Source organism: Achroia grisella, unplaced genomic scaffold, assembly GCF_030625045.1.
Source record: "Achroia grisella isolate CSIRO2021 unplaced genomic scaffold, CSIRO_AGI_Agris_v1 utg241, whole genome shotgun sequence".
Taxonomy (NCBI): Eukaryota; Metazoa; Arthropoda; class Insecta; order Lepidoptera; family Pyralidae; genus Achroia; species Achroia grisella.
Genome location: NW_026712734.1, coordinates 1557375 through 1579090, shown reverse-complemented (window position 1 = coordinate 1579090; position 21716 = coordinate 1557375). Strand labels below are relative to the sequence as shown.

Sequence of the window (21716 nt, the reverse complement as noted above, 5' to 3'; positions counted from 1 at the left end):
CGTTAAGTAATGCACTCCATTCCATTCTATTGCAGACCATTAAAATGCTCGATCCTGTAATTTCATATCTGCCATAAATTATATTTAAACCTCAATACAACTTATAAAGCAAGCTGCTTGGCGCCTTAAATAGATGAGAAAGAGACACTCAAACAGAGGGGTTTGTAATACAAAGTCTAATTAACTAAAATAAAAACCAAAATACAACATTTTTTGCTTACATATTACCTTAAATTTTCAAATACAGAACAATATTCTATTAGTAATAGTTTATTTACCACAGCGCAATTTCAAAATTGTACGTTTTACTTTCGACTGCGAATTGAGTATTGTAAGAACAAATTTCCACTAAGTCATTTAAATGATGCGATGAAAAATCCTAATTAAAATACTAGTAAGACAATAACACTTTATACACAAAAATATTATCGTTTAACTTAAAAGACTCTGCATCCAGGGCAAGAAAATATAAGAAAAAAACTTAATGCTCTGTGTTTGGTTTCCGGACGTTCTTCAGTTACTAACTTCATGTCAGTTTAGTTCATTCACTTTAGTTGTCACTTGTTATTGACATTTTCCATATGTTTCTCGTCTTTCTATCGTGTAAATTTACTATTTAACGTACAATTTTTGTGAATTAAAATTAATTTAAACAAAAACAGTAATGGGTTGTAGACTCTAGTTCCTTTATAAATTATTGATTTTGAATATCTGAGGAGTGCAAATTGAGGTAAGCTTTTTATATATCAACAAATAGGTACAACTGATTGATTTCGTAAACGTTGCACTGTATTACGTGAACTAAACTTACCTCAGCGATATAATTTGTGAAGAAATAAATATCCGGCACATATAAATAAGTATTTATTTAAATCTGTGACGATATAACCCTACAATTTATTATAAAAAATAACAATAAGTACATGAAAATGTGTCATTGGTTTTTCATAAATTCAGTCTTTAACTTTATTTATTTACCTACTTACAAAAAAAATATTTTTAAAATCAGTAAGTAATTTTATAAGTATTATTATATAAATGTAATTTATTCTATAACAGAACCTACCTGGGTGGTTGATGAATCTAAAAATATATTTTACGTAATAAATTTTATTATCCTAATAATGGCTACTTTACATTGTTTATTTATCCTTATACACACAATAAATATAGTTTAATTTCATTAGAATTAGCAAAATGTATAAATTTAAAATGACCCCTCTGACTGGATTGAAGCATAGAATGAAGTAGAAGAATAAACTGGTTTAAGAAACTAGGTGTATTAAAATTTTCATTGCTTTTAACCATAATAAATATAAAGTTATTGTACAGAATAAATCTGAATAGATTGTCATAGTATACACAAGGTATCAAATACAATATTTAATTGAAAAACATAAATAGCACTCACACTCATTTTTACAATTAGAAAATATTGTCACTACTTTCAAAATTAAAAAATATTAAAATAAATTTAAATTTAACATATATTTAATTGAATAAGTTGTTAATTTGCAGATGTTTATTTTGTTACTTAATAAATTTATATTTAGTTTAATTCCGTTACAATTAGTATCTGTGAGGATTACAAATATTCAGTGAGGAAACTTATACTTCTCTAATAGTGATTTAATTTCAACTGTTACTGAGTGTATCCATATTGTAACACATGTTTCGCCTCTGAACAAAATTAATAATTAGTCAAATTTGAAAACTCAATGCCTATAATATGAATTTTGTTTCTCTTATTGCCTTAATAACTTAAACAGAATAAAAGAATTTATTAAAGTAGTTGAATGACATTACACATTGTTATTCTTACTTGAGACAAACTTGAATACTGCACTATAGGGGTGCTCAGTCTATTTTATTGCAGGGAGAGAAACTTTGAGAAGATCCCGAGACTACTGAGACACCGGTATACCTATATACAAAGGGCCACTTGCTGATGCAAATACATACTCACTTTCACTACTCATGATGCTCGCTCTGACCAACCAAATCAAATATGATACTATACTAAGTTTGGATGCTCGCTGAAAGGATCTTAATTAAATTTTATATATTATAATCAATCACTGACTATTCTCGTATTGTCACATAGAGAAGATGGGGACAGAATTTAGTTAGTATGATGTTATGTAGATAGTATGAGGATTGCTATCTACATAACATCATACTAACTAAATTTCCTTATTAAAATGGGTATAATTGTAAATAACAGTGATAAAATTTTAAATAGTGTTTTTTAAAAAATTCTCTTATCAAAATCAAGTTTATAGATTACATCCTGAATTACAATTATAACTTTTATTATTTAGCATTAACATTGTAATGTGCACGCACAATGGCCCGAATGAAAGGCTAATTGCGAAGACTGGAGTCCAACATACATACAACATTGTAATGGGTGACCAATCCCCATCCCACTATACTACTGGTGCAACTATAGAGATATTTTATTACATCTCCCTATTTCAACCACCAAGCAGCTTGCTTTATAAGGTATGTAATGGTTGTAGGGTGCAGATTAGGCAGTAAAATTGCAGAACAAGAAACATGAAATCTTAGTTCTCTGGAATGGCAATGTACATATGACCAGTATTGTGGGTGTATAATATATGGAGTTCTCATGATAATCTAATGTCCATAGGTAAAACCGATTCTTTCCACTAAAATTATTAATAATAATAAAATTATAGAATTTGATATTATTTATACCAATAATACAATATTTAAATAAATTTCTGGTCTGTATGAAGTATGTATCTTTGTTTATTACCTTTCCTCAATTTAAAAGTTTGGCTTTCTCTCCATCTCATGTATTATGTTTTGAAGGTAAATTGAACATCATTCATCCTTTATAGATGCCACTTTATAGTAGCATGTATGTAGTAGAATTATTACTATTTACAATTATTTATGAAAGCTTGGTGATATGAGTAATCCACACCGCCTTACTTTCGAGTGCGGTGCGTTCGATTCCTCGCAAAATACTAATAATTATATTCATAAGTATGATTGTTTGTATTGTTTTCTGTGCTTTCAATGTATTACAGACTCTACTTAGGTTACTAAATAAAATAGGAGCGAAATTACAATTGGCCAGAACCTTCTGAAAACAATCGTGGTTATCTAATTACTACTGAATTCGCCACGATGGCCTAATTCACTCAATTTATCCTCATTCTATAATCTTTCACTAGTGCCGAGGCAGAACGCTATTGGTTATATATTGTTATCACCATATATACCAATCAACTAATCATATAACATATACACGCAAAAAATATACTTGAATTGAAACAACTTCCTTCTTTTTTATGTTGGTGGAAATAACCAACACAAGCAAACTGTTTGCGTATTCGGGACTAGTATGCTATGAAAATACAGTCGAATAGGGAACCGCATCCTATTCCAAATTGTTTGCGAAATACAATAAAAAAGCAAACTAAGGTTCTCGGTATGCTCTGATTGCTGTAACTAGGTATAATTTCAATTCACTGGCGTCAATTGAAATTACATATTAGTAGTGATGCAACAATACAATCGTTCATTATAGCCAAATGAGTAGTTAGTGATATACCAAGGCTAATTCAGTAGTGAGACCGGCGTGTCGTGCAAGCTAACGTATGTTTAGTAAGCAAATATATATTTTTAGTTGGTATACCTACGTTTTCAATCACATTTACTTCAATCTAGTTACATCCGGATTGGTTCTACTAGTTATTGGTGAGTTTAATATTTTGTAATAAAAATTTATATTGCATAGGTATAACGTATAATTTACAATTACTCTTTTTTATATTATTCTATATCTTACATTTGTCACCTTTTTTAAAAGATCTTGCAGACATTTACATTTAGGTAGATTTCGAAGATACAGATAAAAGTTTATATTTTATTTTAGAACTAATATTCCTCTCAACTTTGTGATGTTTACAGAATTTTTTTCTAATCAAAATTTGTTTTTATTTAGGTAGGTGTAATGTAATACTTGTTTCAATAAGCTTCTTATAATTTCCCGTATCCCAATACTTTATAATAAAGTAAAACGTAAAAATTAATGCACAGTGTACATAGTATGCAGTTATATAAACATGATCAAAATGTCCCTTTCGCGCAGACAGCTTTAGCTTTATAATTGCGTGTTAATTGAGATGCTTTAACCAATTTATTAGAAGAGAAATCTATACCATTATACGTTTGTAATAATTAACTTAATTACCAATTTAGCAATCTAATTGAACGATCCCTATGTAATGATACTTATGATTACTTACTTCAAAGTCAAATGCAGTCATATTCACCGGCTACAATGTAGGCGAGTACCTACAGTGTGGACTCCAAACCCGCAAAACGGACTTTTGGTGTAACTGAATACTATCTCCTGCATGACGGATACAAGTGGACTTAGGGCTTCGCTAGAGATTCGAATATCATCGTAGTTCAGATCGTCGTAAATTCGATCCCCGTTGGAATGAGACAGTGGATTGATCGTAGAGCAAGCATGACTACGACGATTATTAATTTAGGTAGGCATTAGTGCCTACCGGCAAAACCAAGGGCAACACTTAGTGGTTCCCCGTGGTTTTGCCCTCACGGAATTCGTTAGCTCCTGTGCGGGAAATTCGGGAGTTAACTTAATATATGCTTATTTTATGTAAAGATAATTATCTCTTTTGAACATGTTCTAGGTTTTACTCTAGTAAAACGTGGGTCTACCCACCGATTTTAATCGTGTCGTGTTCAGAGATTATGCTGTTTTTATGTTTATAATAATCCTACGTGATATCTTTTCAATTTCAGTGTTGGTATATTATTATGTTTTGTGTTTTTATTTAAAGTGATTCCAATGTTGTTTCATTTTAACCATATTAAAATTATTTTCTTAGACAACTAAACAAATATTTAACCTTTATAGTCAGTTAAAATTTTTAAATTATTCTTTATTATGTGTAGTCTTATCTTCAATGTAGCTGTAACTAACAAATGATTACCACACTGTTGGTTCAATGAACTTATCGTTAATTTCGTAGAATAGGTATATAAATTATTTTGAGTCGTATTGACTTTTGTTTTCTGTCGGCATACTATTGAAATTTAGTGGTATTCTTAAATACTATAAATTGAAATTCAAATATTACGAGGATGTAATAACAATAAAAAATAGGTATAAATTATATACTGTTTTAAATTTGATGCGGTTACGTTTTATATTTATTTGCTGAGTTCCCGATATTTCAGCAGTGTTTCAATCACCATGATCACCGGTTAAACATGGTAAGATATCGTGATTTTTACTTATTACCTATAAGTAAAAATCACGATATCTTACTATTTCTATTATTAAAAATACTACTATTAAAATTATTTCTAAAATTTATCGATCAACCTACTGATATGTAACTGATATTAAACTTTATATTGTTAACCGAGTCTTAACAATAATTATTATATGGTAAATAAAGGTATAGATGTTTCGACTCTCTCGACGTTTCGACTAGGTTGCACTAGCCGTGGTCACTAGATATTAAGATAGATATTAAACTTCTAAAAAAGATATAAAGAGTGTGACATGTTTTTCAAGCTACAGCTTTAAGACTTTTGTCTGTTGCATGTGAAAAATATAAATATTTTTGTAAAACCACTAATGTAATAAATAATGGTATATTGGTATATGTATCAATAAATTATTTTATTGTTGAATGTATAGTTAGTTACGTATCTGAACTAATAAAGATATTGACTGGTGAATTTGTTACATTATTAATATTCATAACACACATTTACGTTCTCATTTTACTAAGGTGCATTTTTGTTTAACAAATCGATATTGGCAAATAAAATTGTACCTACACGACAATACGTATCGAGATATTCTATTACCCTCAACCGAATCTAGTCACATATCGTCCTCTTGACTCGCGAATTTTCTATAAAATAAGATTTCCTTTGGCAAAACAAAACTTCAAAAGAAATCCGTCGTCTTACACATTTATTGTGGCACCACTCACGCACGACTAGTGTCTGTTTCCCCACGCGTACATTCCACTCTTTGTTTCGTTTGTCACTCAATACGGGACTCTTAGATCAACTTACGCTTTCGTGGTTAAATTCACGTGTGTGTAAGGATTGCGAATCGTATTAATTCTTCGAATATAAATAATAAACCTTTTTGGAGCCTTCGAATAAAGCCTTATGTTTCTTAGGAACAGACCCACTGTTCCTAAGAAACATAAGGCTCCATTCGCACAGGAATACCTAAGAGACGATGTGTTGGTTGTTATATTTATCGTGTTCCTCCTGGATTATCGACTTTTCTTAATCAGGCATTAATATATTTACTTTATTTAACAAAGTGAATTTTACTTATAACTACTTAAATTTTTAACACTGTACAGTAAAAGCGAAAAAGGAATATAGTTGTATTTTTTTATCTGGGACGCTATCGGCGCTTTTCGCTCCGAGTTTAAAATGGAGCGCAATAAAAAACTTCCGACATAAAAGCACTCACTTGCGAACACACACGAAAGAAGTCATAAAGGCCTTTTGAAACAGTTTACACCTTATATTAAAGCATTAAAAAAATCAGCTTTCCGAATTCAGCTGCCATAAAAGTCCATTTAGGAATAAATATTTTTTTTAATAAATGTATATAAAAATATGTATGATGTATAATCATAATAAAAATGTATGTAACCTGTCGTGTTGAAGGCAAATTATTATCATAGAGTAATTCTTTTTTCTTTATTTATGTAGGTGTTTTGCGTATAAAAGTAGGTGTTTTTCTTAATACTAGGAATTTATATTATTCCTTCCAACTGTAATGTAAACTCTTACATTACAAATATCTGAACATAATTAATAAAGACATAATATTTATGAAAACATTTTATTATGACTATTAAATACTATTAAATATATTTCGCATGGTGTAACCTGTCATACAATTTAAGTTTAGCAATAGAAGTCTTCCTGCTTGACTTGCTATAATAGGCGTATTAAATTGTGTATCTATTTATAGGGTTACGTTTTTGTTGACCACGACTTCGGCTGACTGAGACAAATTGATTGGCTACGATAAAAAGTAGGCTCTTGTCTATCCGAAACACTACACATACGGCATATATTATAACATTCGTATTTATAGTTAAATCCGAACATTCAGTTTTGTAAAATAAATAGTATCTACCTATTAGGATTCGTATTCTAATTACTAATTACTTGTATAATTACTTTCAAGCTTCCATAATCATCACAACGCCTATTTTTTTATATTGCTTTAGAAATTACACGTATTGTGGTTCTGTTCGTGAATATAGATGACGATTGCCACTTTCCCCTGGTAAGCTGTAAGTTTGTTTGGCATTCCAGTTAAATAAAAATCATGTATTAGAAACTTGGAATAGATAGTCTACTTATATGCCATATTTTCAACATCATCTATAGCCCCCAATGTATCGATCGTGTACGTTTGTGTTTCTAAAATACAAAAGACTAAGTGGTTCATTAAGAAACTGTAGAAAAAAGAACAGTGAAGGTAAATAAAGTACGAGTTGTGTGTTAGGAAAAACTAATAACATATATTCTCTCTGCTCTCCTCATAATGAACTTGGTGTAAAGATATATAGACAAAAAATGCAATATTGTGTTCAAACTCTGCGTAAACCATCACTTTATTGAGTAAACACGCTTGTGTGCGCCATAAATATTAACATTTGAATGTACTATTTGTAGGTAGTTACCGAATTGGATATTTATATAGAATTTCCAGTAGTAACGATGAGTGCATATATCTCTATCAATCCTATCAATTTTTATTGGATTATCCTTGTCAGTGAAACACAAACCCCTTTTGAGATAATTGATTTAAATAAATTTAATGTAAATGTACTGCATTTTATCTTTTTTAATTCTGCAAAACGACTGCAAAATTCTGCAGACTTGCAAAATTAAAAAAGATAAAACAGTGTTGTTATATTATAGAATATATTTATGTGTAGCTAAACACAATATCACATATTAATTAAAACCTAATAAAATATTACAAATCCTCAGTTATCCTTATTACTCAGTTTTCCATCTTTTATTGTTAATTTTTTAGAATACATTTAGATATCTCCTACTTCCTGCTATTGGTACCAAATTTCGTGTGTATTTTCTCAACAACATCCAACGGTTACAGATTTATCAACTTCTTGTGTTTGTAAAAATGACTTCGCTTTATCACTAATATCCGACCTGGTGGACCTTCTAAAAATAATTTTGTTGTGCGTCGAAGGGCGCTGCTGGTCCCGAGTCCCGATAGCGTTGACGGATCGCATTTCAGACGGGTCAAATAGATGAGCAAAGTACGTGCTGCGCCGCCTGGCGCGCCGCGTGATGAATCGGCGACTTGTATAATCGGCAGACTAACACGGATCCCTTCATTTGTTACCAGAGAGTCCAAAAGGGTCCCAAGTCCCGCCTCTACAGATGTGCATTATCATCATTTGAACAAATACATTGTGATTTCAGTATTGAACATATGTAGTCCTTAAATTTATTAGGAGGATGGGGAGAAAGTGATTGTCAGTAATGTGGACTGTTTACCCCACTACTAGCAATATATCATGTCAGCTTGACATCTACGCGGTTCCTCCTGAAGACAATAATAATAATCTCAGGACAATTCACACAGCGCCATCTAGACCTAAGATAAGCTAGCTAAAGCTTGTGTTATGGATACTAGATAACTGATACAAATACATAGATTTTTCTTTCGTAAATACATACATAATATTACATACATTATATGTACATAGAAAGCACCCAGATCGATACAAACAATCATACTCTCATGAGTACAAATGTTTGCGACCATCGGACGTACGATTAAAGCACGCTTTACTTGTACCTCCGATGGTCGCGGATCGCTAGACCACCGAGGTCGTCGGAGATGTAATACTACAATGATAAATTTCTGGTGAAATTATTGATAAAAAGAACATGAGGTCACGTCAGTAAGTAAGTAGTAAGTAGCCCATCGTGGCTACTTACTACTTACTGACGTGACCTCATTTTCATTTTATCATCCTCCACTGGTGCTAAATCATCGTAAACCGTAAGACAGATGAACCATTCCAGTGTCATGCATTAAAAATATAGAAGGATAGGTATGTTGGAAAAAAATAATATTATTAGATTATTCATAGTGATAGATCGTCATAGTTTATGATATATAAGCATTGGTGACTATTCACCAATGCTTATATATCATAAACTATGACGATCAAAAATTATGAATGAAATTCATAAAGTAGGTATTATAATTTTCTATTGTTAACACAAATAGAACATTAAAATATGTTTCATTATCCGTTTACACTAATTATTTGTTGTTTTGCCTACTATATATAAGGTACCTACATTGAGTCATTTCTAACATGACAATTAGACAATTGTAAATACAATAAATGAATCGAAACTGTATTCATAATGATTTTTTGTAAAGTATCCTATATGCTTTTCAGTTATTTTATTTACCCTACATATTATCAAAAAATAATTTTATATCTTTATAACCTTACATAGGTTATAAAGATATAAAATTATTTTTTGTAAAGGGTCATTCGTCATCTATTTCCTGAATTTCATTTCCTCTAACCCAACTTGTCCCGACCCAAACAGCTTTACAAGACCCTTTCCCTCAGACACAAAAGCAAGAGTTGTTAAAAAGTATTGATAGTAACTTTCTACCTAGATCGCTAACTTGTTGATGAAACATGCTATACGAAAATTATATAAAGATATAAAATGTTTCCCAAACAATGGTAGGTACCGTTACTTATTTAAGTAACAACTTAATAAATCATGCATGTAAATATAATGTAGATGCTTAACGAAAAATATAACGTTTTGTAGAACAAAGAATGTAACAAGATACAATGTTTTTAGATACTACACAATTGATGTAATAAAAATTAAGGTTGACGTAGCGTGTTTTGGAATTTAATTGATTGTATGCGTTGTGTTTTGTTATTTGTACCAATTAATACCTTAATATATCAAACTAGCAACGCTTCTTATAAATGTCTGTGGTGCTCCTTACAACAAAGGCGACCGATTTTTTAGTTAGTATAGTTAATTTAGTCAGTTAGCTCATTTTGGCAAATGTCAATTTACCACGATGGTTTTCAGGGAAACCCACATGGAGGTCATCCTGACTTGGTACATTGGTAGCCATGGGGTTATTTGCCGACAGTACTAACATTCCGTTTCCTGCCTATAGACGACCGTTACCACTTAACATCATGTGATGGATTGTCACGGGCGCCATAATGTGATGGATTGGATAATTCGATGATGTTGTGATATATGATATATGATAATAGGTTCTGGGACAGCAGGTACATAGGACGAATGGATTTATATATAGAAATAAAATATTTTAGGAAATTCCGAAAGAAAAATATAATGTCACTTTTTTGCAATAATAATTTTATAATACATTACTTTTTAAATATAAAAATTAAACTAAAAAGAGGTTTCATAACAATCAGTTGTTGTCTACTATTTCAATGACGTAAAAGAAATATAGATGACTTCAATATTTTGTGCAAGTTTAGGGAGTGGTGTAGGTTACTTAAGGTTAGAGTGAATGGTCATGAGTATTCTATTCATGTCCAAGGTACATGTATTTTCATCGACAACTAATCTGTGTTGTTCTGTAGTTCTGTAGTACCAAACATTACAGAACTCCGTTTGCAACTAGATAATGATACCTGTATCTCTCCGTGTACCTCTTCGGAACCCTGCTGAATAGATGTTGCAAAAACTGAAGACTATTAATGACTGTTACGTGCGATGCCTCCACAAGTTGGCCCAACTTACAAATCTTTGCCACGTAATCAACCCGTGTTTGGCGCGAATTATTCTATAGAAAATATGTACTTAGGTGTATTTTTACTTTATTTGATGTAGATTTATTTATTAGAGCCATAGATGCTATACGGTGCAACGGGATCGAGGATAAGCCTCATATTTTTGACTAAATTTAAAGTCATACCTCACGTCATGTCGCGGTTGTGTCCTTTCACACAAACTACCATTCATGGGATTGCAAAATATTTTCAATTTTCCACGTTACACGTTTAGGTAATTAGTTCAATTTCATTAGTACTGCCTTTCGATTTAGCATATGACTAACCTTATGTATTTTTACTTATAATAATTTGACAAATAAATAAAAAAAATATTGTATATTACAACTATAGAATTTAGAGAACTTTATTATTCCGTTGTAAATAAAATGTTATTTAAAGCTCTCGATGTTATTATTAAATCATTAATTTATCACTTTGTAAGTGAATAATTTTATTTATTACACATTAAGATTCAAGAGAGAGGACGGTGCCCTTATTACCTGGCCATTACACTTTTCACAAGTGACCGTTACATGACATAAATAGTCACATTGGCCACTGGAATTTTAATTAGTTAGACATACATACTACGATATAGAATTCTCAAATTAAAATGTTGGTTCCATGCGAGATTTTAGTAGGTATTTAAGAAAAATTGTTATCTCAAAATAACCAACAACGGCCATATATCAAGTTCGAAGCAACGGAAAGAGGAATTAATCTTTATATTTAAAGTTTCTCAATGTAGTTAAGAAAATAGTTTTTTTGGGGCTTTGTGACTATTCTTTTTTTGCGGTATTTTTTTTAAATAAAAGAAAGCATATGTCCTTTCTCGTGGTACAATTTATTATCACGTCAGTTTTCACTACAATTTGTTCAGCTGTCTAGACTGGAAGATAAAAAAGAAAGTTAATGAACAGCCAGGCTGACAGGCACACTTTGACATTTATAATACTAATAATGTAAATATGCATTAAAATAGTAGCAAATACAGATAAAAGTCACAGATACGGTAATTGTGATAAATCTACGAAGTGGCAGCTGGAGAAATACCAGCTCTTAATCTTCGAGATGTATTGTTTTGTGGTTGCTGTAATATTATATATAACATTAGTTTCTTTATCCCATATGTATTTACTATTACATTAACATGATCGAATGGTTTCATAGCCAGGCAGGTGCAAACATATTTTATACGATGTAAGAGTAGGTACTTAGTGTCATCTCACATTCTTGCCACTACCATTGAACTTTCGCATCGTACTCGTTATATTAAGAGCTATTTTATATTTACAGATATAGCATATCTAGTAGTTATACGGTATTGAACTCCCCACTGTGCATGATATTTTGTATGCATAGCATACGTTTGATTCCGATTCGGTCGCAACGTTTTGATTAGTTTTTCGATATGGTCCGTAGTAGTTACGATAAAAATATGTTACTGAAATTGAATTCTAGTCCCGTCTAAAACAAACGTAATTGTCTGGTATTGTATTGACAGATTATATATAGTTATTTTGAGTGTGTTCTGAATGTGTTATCTATCACGGATCTTATATTTTGCATCTTTCAGAATTAAATGAAATTAATTGAAAACTCTTTATTGTTCCACTCACAATATTTAAATAAAATTATTTAAACGACTCTCTGGTAAAAAAATATGCTTCTTACTACGACTTCTTATTAGATATTATGTATACAAACATAAAATACATAATAATTTATTAGTTATAAATCTTTAGTTTTCTAATTTAGCTACCGACAAAGATAAGCTATATGTAATCAATAATATGAAGAGAGAGCTAATTTTATTAGGTAAAGTAACGTAGAAAAAAATTTGCCGATGCTACTTCGAATCGTTAAATCTACTTTCCATATTTCTGTTATGATATTCAAAAGAAGTCACAGAATTGTTTCACATTTCTTGCAAGAATACCAGTGGTAGTGATGTAACCTAGGTATAGCCATGTATACTCGTATGTTAGATATAATGTTTCTTAGATTATCATTTTTTCGTAGCGCTAAGGCTTAGCGACACTTTCGTCAGACGTTGACAGATTGTTTACCTACAAACAGGGTGACCAAATACAGACAAGAACACAGTATATATTACTGATTTTGAATCATTATAGTTAAATATTATATATTGCTTAAATTACTGGACTGACCGAAAAAGCAACGCCAACGGAACATCTGAATACGATCATTTAATTATTTTATATAGATATATGCATAATACGACTACAGTACATTTAACAACGTCGCGCCCCATAAAATTAATCATTAAAAGTTTTTTTGCTTGCTTCTATTATTTGTTTCTTTTAGTAAATAAAATAATATATATAAAAGTTCCAAATATATATATTTTTATTTATTTACTTCACTTGTTTATAATAATTTATCAATTTTAAGTCAGTACCAACCTTAATACATATAAGAATTTGAAAGTGCTTACCATTGTATATATCTATTTATGACAGCAAATATGCATTTTACTTACAATAAAGTTTAATACACTATTATTAGTTTGTAGTCTATTTTGGTTACCCTACAGAGCGCGTGGGATTGATCGCAGAATTACGTGCCCAATATCGGTCTTAAATGATAGATCACCATTTTAGGATACATTAATTCTTAAATCTCATAAAGCTTCCGCTATCAACAACATCTTTCCGTCCATGTTTTGTAGCAAACGATCATTCTGACAAAAAAAACGAAAAAATGTAATACGTAAACATAACTATTCACTATTTTTTCAGTCACTAAGTGCTAAATCTAGAAGGTTTTTATTTGAATCAAAAACCAATTTATTATAGTGTTAGATTTGTCATTTGATGATTTTGTGGAAAAATGCTCAGTTTACTCCGGAATTAACTATGCTTAAACTTCTTTTTTTCTATAATTTAGGTAATTATTTTAAGCGTCTGCTTGTTGTATATATACATATATATGTAACATGAGAGGATCATATCATGTCTTCCCTTACAACAAATTTATCTATAGTTTAATTATTGTTTCTCATTATAAGGCCGCCAACACACTTCTAAGTATATATTCGTAAATAAATACATGAGTAAAATTTGCGTAATTAACTTGTGATAATAGTTTATAGAAAGCATTATGATTCATTATTATAAGAATGTGTGCAATTCATATATCGTAAAGTACGTATGTTACTTTACTTCAAAAATATGTGCGGATGTGAATGAAGCCTTATGAAAGTTAATTTGCTGATAATACAAAAACCTTGTATAGAAACAAATGACATATTAAAAAGAAAGATGCATTGTCCAGGTATGGAATAGTTGTAGTTGAACAAATCAGGAAACCAACTCAAGGTGAGCCTGGGTAGCGTGTATACGATTATTATGCAAATGAATATTTGATTAATTAATTACTTTAGAATATTGAAAGTAGTTTATTGAGTTGACATCTATGCGTTCGTATATATAAGCACATACATATGTATACACTTCACCTAGGAAGAGTTTGTAGATACTAAATTAAAATTATTAATTTGATGAAAATCTATTGCTTCACTCTACTGCCGTAGTCGCGGGTTTGATTCTTTATTTGGGTTTAAATAACGCTGTGAAGAATTATCATAGATTATTAATTCTTTACTATCGGCTAAAAAATAATCTGGTGAATACATACGTATAATCTAATCTTGAAGTGATGGCGATGATATAGTATTACGTACCTAAGCAAGGCCACTTGGTTGATATTTTATGCAGAAAATTACATAACAATTTCACTTAATGACAGCATAATTCGGAAATCCGTACTGCTTACGGAATAATGTATTATTAAGCATACTAAGTAATAACATAAGTATATAGAATATTTGTCTGTACATCCCGCAAGGATGTGGCTTCATCATCATAATAGTTTAAACACCGTTTCTATAAGCAGGGTTATCTTTTATTATTTTTTAAAAATTAAAACCAATAGTTAAAACATTTCATAGCTGAAGTATTAAACATTTATATGAAAGCTAATAAAATGAATTGCCAAATCTTTTCAGTAATGAAGTTACGTCTATTTTAAAACTACTCCAAAAATTAATATAATTAAAGAAATAATTTATCTGTTACTTACCACTTCCTTATCTACTAACTTGTTCGCGTCTAAGGTTACCATATTATTCTTCTTGTGTCAGAGATTCTACTGACTGCTAAACTGCAAGTGTCAATATACACATACAACCAGTATTTAAATGTAGGTGTAAGCTAAATGTAATTCGCTTTTATTGTGTGAACATATTTAAGGTAAAAATATAATAATCACAATTTAAGATTAAACTATAAATCTATGGCGGTAGTAATAACGATCGAAAACAACGATAGGCTAACAATGTCTAAGATAAACAAACAAGAGAGTTAATGGAAATCCTCAACCCAATTTTAGCAAATAATTGGCTAGACCCACCTGGTTTAGGCAACAAAGACCCGGCCCGATATTGTTCACCAAAGGTTTTATTAGGCCAATGTTACATCTCATCGCAAATTAACACAACGGACCACAATATTATCTTGAACATGACCGACGCTTCTGTCCGAACGCCCTACACCTTAATAGGTAATTCTCTCCCAATAGTTATTCTGTAAGTGGTGAATTGACAGTAATTGATTTGTTTTTCCCAACTCCCAGAACACGAATCTTTAGCCACGAAACGCAACTTTATGTTATATTTCTACTTGCTTGTTTCCTTTCGGGCATTGGCTATAATTGGATTTTGTCAATCGTACGTAACTTTACTAGATTTCTCTATGGATGGAACGATGCTATTACGGAATATCAAAAGGTCATCAAATCCTATTCATATTACTGTTTCCTATACTATGACCCCTAATTTTATAAATATGGCCTAGAAATATTGCCGGTCACCACATTGCCTTTCCAGCCTTTCAACTATATCCAACAAAGGCTTAATAGTGGTTTCGATATTTATTATTTCAAACAACAAAACGGGAATCCATCGATTATTGCGACCCTTTTCTGTTTTAGGTCTACCGCTGAGCCTTTGTTTTTCATCGGTTGTGTTTAGCGGTAGGCGTTTATTAGGAAATTGGAAGTGTGCGACACAAAGGGTCTTAAATTAAATCAACTGGCCCAATATTCCCTGTAGTGCTTTGTAAGCCCCAAAGAGAAGGTGTAACTCGTTATTCTAGGCACCGCCCCCAATCGTATATATTCGTAACTATATATACTAAGTACTTTTTATTATGTGGTCAAAACGAATTATTCTTGTCTGATTTGGTCGGTATTAATCAATACTTTCACCATTTAGAAACAATCTCTTATGTGTATTCAACTGTACAGTTAGTAGTAAGTAAATATTAATTATATTGTTTTTTTGTAAGTTATTTGTAAAAAGGAATATTTCAAAGTTATACCCTTGATATCAATGAAAACGTTTAGATGCTTACTATGCATTTTTTTTAGATAGATCTATGTTCGGCATTCAAATATATTTTTTCAGCTAAATGTTATCCAAATCGAAAACATGAATGTACCTAATAACCAGACACAGTTTTGTATTATAATATTAGTAAAGTTTTAGTATATTGTTTCATAAACGGTTTAAATTAATTATAAATAAATTTATATCCCCAAAACATCGAATGTGAGAATTTTATGTATGTGTTTAACTTCTGACTATTATTTTAAAATTGAACTGCTGCTGTAAATGTTTTTTTTTTTATTACAAAATCCAAACAAAATCACAAAAACAATAAATATTACATATGTACATCTATTTACTATAATCTAGTCTTGATAATGTGGTACGTACCGACTTCTCATCTATAGTACCTGTATATTCAACTTGTGTATGCAAGATTATTTTAAAATCATTTGAGGTTGTAATAATACCATGTTATCTTTGTAATACAAGTTCGTTAACTTCATCTATCAAGTTATTTCTGATACACTTTAACCCTTTGGTATCAGAAGTACCTACCTCATCGTGACCATGACTTATACTGTGACCTTATAGAGTTTGACTTAATTTTATGGAGCCTGAAATTTGAAATTCCTTAAATGTAATTCAAATAAGCGTCTATTACTAAGTAATGTACAACTTACCAATTAATTGCTATTTCATATTATTAGTCTTATATTCTTGCTATTAAATATGAAAGATTTTATGTATACATAATAGTACATAATTTTATGTATACATAGTATACATAAATTAAAAATGTCACTGTTGGGTGTTTGTACATGAGACAACCAACCAACCAACCGCATGAGAAAAACTGTTATTGAGGGATCAACATAATGAACTCCAGAACAATTATTGTTACAATTGTTTTCTATTTATTTTGAGTGTTTGTGCGCACTAATCTCAGAAACGACTTATCCAAATTGTTTGCGATTTTCATTAATGTATAGTGGTAGGCTTCACTTTATTGTATTTTATTCTTACATTTAAAAATATTATGGTAATAAAAATAAGCTAGAATTAATTAGTCGTCATTTCTAGCCTTATTAATAAATTAATAAAAGTAAAGTCACTCATAATTTGAAATTTAACTAAAAACTAAGCAACGAATCTGACATATGGTAGTGGTAAATTAGAAAAATTCTTCATTCTATATTTTCATATTATGCAAAATATAGAGTCCATTAACTAAATCTTGTTTAATTATGTATACAGTGAGCATTTACTAAATTATCGGATAACGGATTATCCACACGCTACACCTTTTATCGAATGCATAAACAGCATACTTTGTTGACTATTCACATGTGTTCTGAAAACTTCAAAGAATTTAATTAATTTATCTTTTTGTAGAACAAATAATTTCAACGTATTTTAATATTTAATATCATTAAAATAAGACTTATTATTTGTTCACAGATATATTGAACCATGTCCTCACCATCTAAACAGCGATTTAAAAAGTACACCTGGTATAAACGGATCTTACATAAAAGACTACCTGTCACAAAATGGATGCCAGAGTACAACTCAGAGAAAGCCCTTGCTGACTTAATTGCTGGTGTCACAGTTGGGCTCACAGTTATACCTCAAGCTTTAGCGTATGCCTCGCTAGCTGGATTGAACCCTCAGGTTTAGTAGAAAACGTTATATGTATTATGACGACCTAGGCTCACCGCTTTATTTTTCGATGGTCGCGAGTTAGATTCCTCGCATTCTACAAACATTTCTATTCATTGGTATGATTGTTTGTACCCATAACACAGGCTATGCTATTACTTGGCGTGGGTACTTCTTTCTGACGTTCTTTTACATGTGGAAAAATTTCAAATGACTGTTCATTCATCAGAGCAGGGGTAAACAGTAGTATTCTACTGCTGCTAGAAGATAGTATGAATTGCTACATGAAAGGAATATTTTGAATATCCTTCAAATGAAATCATGACTTCTATTTTTAAATAATTGATTATTCTGTAGTTGCAAATGAATGAAAAGCTGTAAACTAAACGTAATTACATGTCGAGGCAGAAATAAATAAGTATACTGTAATGTACTAATCTACATTAACATCAATATGGACTAGTTCGTAGTAATATTTTTTTTAAATACTTAAATTTTAAAGTATATATATGTTATACAATAATTAAACATATTACATGCATATTATATATATAAACATTTCCTTTACATATAATGTAGTATAGTACTTAATTAATTGCGTTACAAACAATTCCATAACTGCCGATTTACTTTCGTAAATGATAAATATAGCGTCTGTTAGAAAAATGTAGAAGCAAACAAAATGTCTTATGTAGTTTCACGTATGAGTCATCAATTATCGATATTTCTCTTTATCTCTCAGTCTGATACATTACATTAATTCTGACCGCGTTATTTTTACGCCAGAGTGGCATGTTCTATTTCAATACAGAGAGTATTTACTTGTGTTTGTAATTTATATTGTGTACGAATACTTATCAGTGGAGAAAATGGGTTGTTAGTAATGGGACAAGTGACCTCTTTTCAAACAAGGAGGTCATTAACAGATCGTCCTCCACAAGGAAGCCGTCGTGGTATATGCTGGTGAATTTGTCACAATGGGATACTAAACCTGAAGTTCCTCTTTCCTATCCTCCACTGATACCCAGCGTATACCGATACAATACTCCACTAAAATATTAAAATTATTATATGGTTTTCATTTGAAGTCGCCTATTTGACCGGCATAGTCCCAGTTGATTCATATATGTCACGTATTGATCAACTGAGATAAAAAGTAAGTAGCTTCTCTATGCAAAGTACCAACTACATACATAAGCTTTAAAATTAAAGCAAGAACATAATTGAGTAATTCCATAAATAATTTCATGTAATTAGTTCGAACTAGTCAAATTATTATATTAAAATATTATGTTATTCTAATAGAGATATTCGGCAAGGAGGAATACTGATAAAAAAATAACGTACACACGAACAACATGTTTCAAAAATGCGTATTATTAAAGGCGAGTCTCCAAATTCAACCTACCGGAAATCAAACAAACGTAAATACAAAGAAACTAGGGACCGTGGGTATTCATAGTTATACTATTTACCTATAACTATGATAGCAAATTTCTATTACAGCCCTCAGCTTGTTTGCCATTCTAAATCGTATAAAACAGTGTTTCCCAACATGGGGCCCACGCCCTCATTTGAATGATAATAATAGTCATTTTCGAATTGCACTAATTAGATTGGAAAATGCACTCTCTGTTACAATTATCCGAGATATTTATTTAAATATTTCATTACAATTCAATTTCATTCAAGTTTTGAAAATTTACCTAAAACCTATTATTTTTTCTTAAGTAAAGTTCTTTAACAATTCATTATTTTAATGTTATAAATTATGTATGGCATAAGAATTTGATAAAACTTAAGGTGGGGCATGACACTGAAATGGTTTGAAAACACTGATACAAAATAATACGTAGGTACGTAATTTAATATTCTGCTCTTTTCCAGGATGGCCTATACTCTTCTTTTATGGGCTGTTTTGTGTACATTATATTCGGATCGTGCAAAGACATAACGCTCGGTCCCACAGCTCTCTTAGCGCTCATGACGTATGAACAAATACAAGGCAGGAATGCAGACTATGCCGTTCTCCTGTGTTTTCTCACTGGTGTAGTGCAACTTATAATGGGAATGTTGCATTTAGGTAAGTTTATAATTTGCGAGTAACTCGTTACGACTTTGACTACATATTCATACTGAATAATGTACTTTTCAAGTAATAATAGAATATTTTAAGTAGCTACAGTAATTTTGAAATTTACGATGTCATTAAATTTGCATTCTTTATAATATCAGTATGCATCATGTAATTATTGTATTATGACTATATATTTTTTTAATGTCATCTCTACCATTTGTGACTGTGTGCCTTTCTTGCCTAAAGAATACTTTTATACAATACTACAGTAATAAATATGGTACATGGTATGGTATGGTACAACACAAAATTGGTATTTAATTTTACTAAGCTTAAAAAGAGAAAGTAATTTATAACGCAAAGAGTATGACAATTCAAATATTGCAATATAATTCATAGAATGATATGTGAAAAGAAATAAAATCACTCAGTCGTTTAAATCAGTCCTCAGAAACAAACATTATATTTACAAAAAAAAACTACGACTGTTATAAAATCTTAAAGTATTGAACATATTAGAAGATGATCTTTATGATTAACATCATAAAATTCTTGTATGAAAATAACATTGACCTATTAACACGTATATGACTCATTGAAAACATAACTATATCTATTACGTCAATGCTAGATAAATTTTGATAACAGAGTCTGTGTGAAAATCACATATTTTGTTATCAAAATTTATCTACAGTAATGATAAAGTTTCGATTATTGGATATATATTAACTGAATCTGAAACATTAAATGTATTTGACAATATTTATTATTGACGTCCGTTTTAACATAAACACATATACTTATAAAAATAAAAATACTTTTTTACACAAATTACGTCACACGTTAAAAGGGGGAGGGTGTGACAAAATGTGACAAGAGATTGAATTAATTTCAGACTTCTTTTGAAAATAATGAAATCTAGCATACCACCTTTCTGGGTAGGGTCGTAGACATAAGATTTCAATGTTAATAATAACACGAAATTTTAAGTATTATGTGACCTGCTGTAAAGGGAGGAGAGAGAACAATTCCCGAAATTGGTGTGACATAATTTATTATTGGCCCCATATGAATACTTAATTTTAACTCGGATTTCATTATCTTAAATATCAGGATTTTAACCTCTATTTATTTTGTTCTTAGTGTGTAGCACATCTGGTGATCATCGTACGAAAACATGTATACACAATATAAACATATTGAAACGAATAAACACCAGTCAGTTACTGCTTTGAATCGTCTTCCAAAGGGAGTTTATTAATGTTGTTGTATTTTTTCCAATCCAAATTTGATTGGATATTACATGTTATCGTCTTCGTCTTGAACTGATTTTAATTACCCTTTTTTTCAACATCATGTATATCTAAAATACCAATTTTAATTATACTATCCTATCGATTACACTATCGGACAAAATATTATCTGATGTGTTCATGACCAGACCACATCACGATGACAAGTACATACCTACATATATTTCCTTATATAACTTTATTATGATTGGTAAAGCTGTTATGAGGAGAATTAATAAGAAATAATGAAATTTATTTTAGTGTCTTGTGATTGCCCAATCATCTACGTTTCATATATAGCTTAAATATGATCAACGCCATGCATTGGAGTCAGACAAAATTATAGGTATCCTGTCTCTCCTCCGGGC

The 21716-nt window shown here is 30.6% G+C and overlaps 1 protein-coding gene across 2 annotated transcripts in view; it reads left to right on the top strand.

Annotated features, from left to right (window-relative positions):
- Positions 1-281: 281 nt before the first annotated feature.
- The window catches only part of LOC131842702 (sodium-independent sulfate anion transporter-like), a 28808-nt gene continuing 7373 nt past the window's right edge, over positions 282-21716 (top strand). The window contains exons 1-3 of one of the 2 annotated variants that reach the window (XM_059191280.1): positions 282-730; positions 17779-17991; positions 19867-20062. In XM_059191280.1, coding sequence (XP_059047263.1) covers positions 17791-17991; positions 19867-20062 — 397 coding nt within the window. In that variant the 5' untranslated portion in view covers positions 282-730; positions 17779-17790. Of the gene's footprint in view, positions 731-3640; positions 3733-17778; positions 17992-19866; positions 20063-21716 lie in introns of those variants that run through there. The other variant, XM_059191281.1, reaches the window with a different exon arrangement.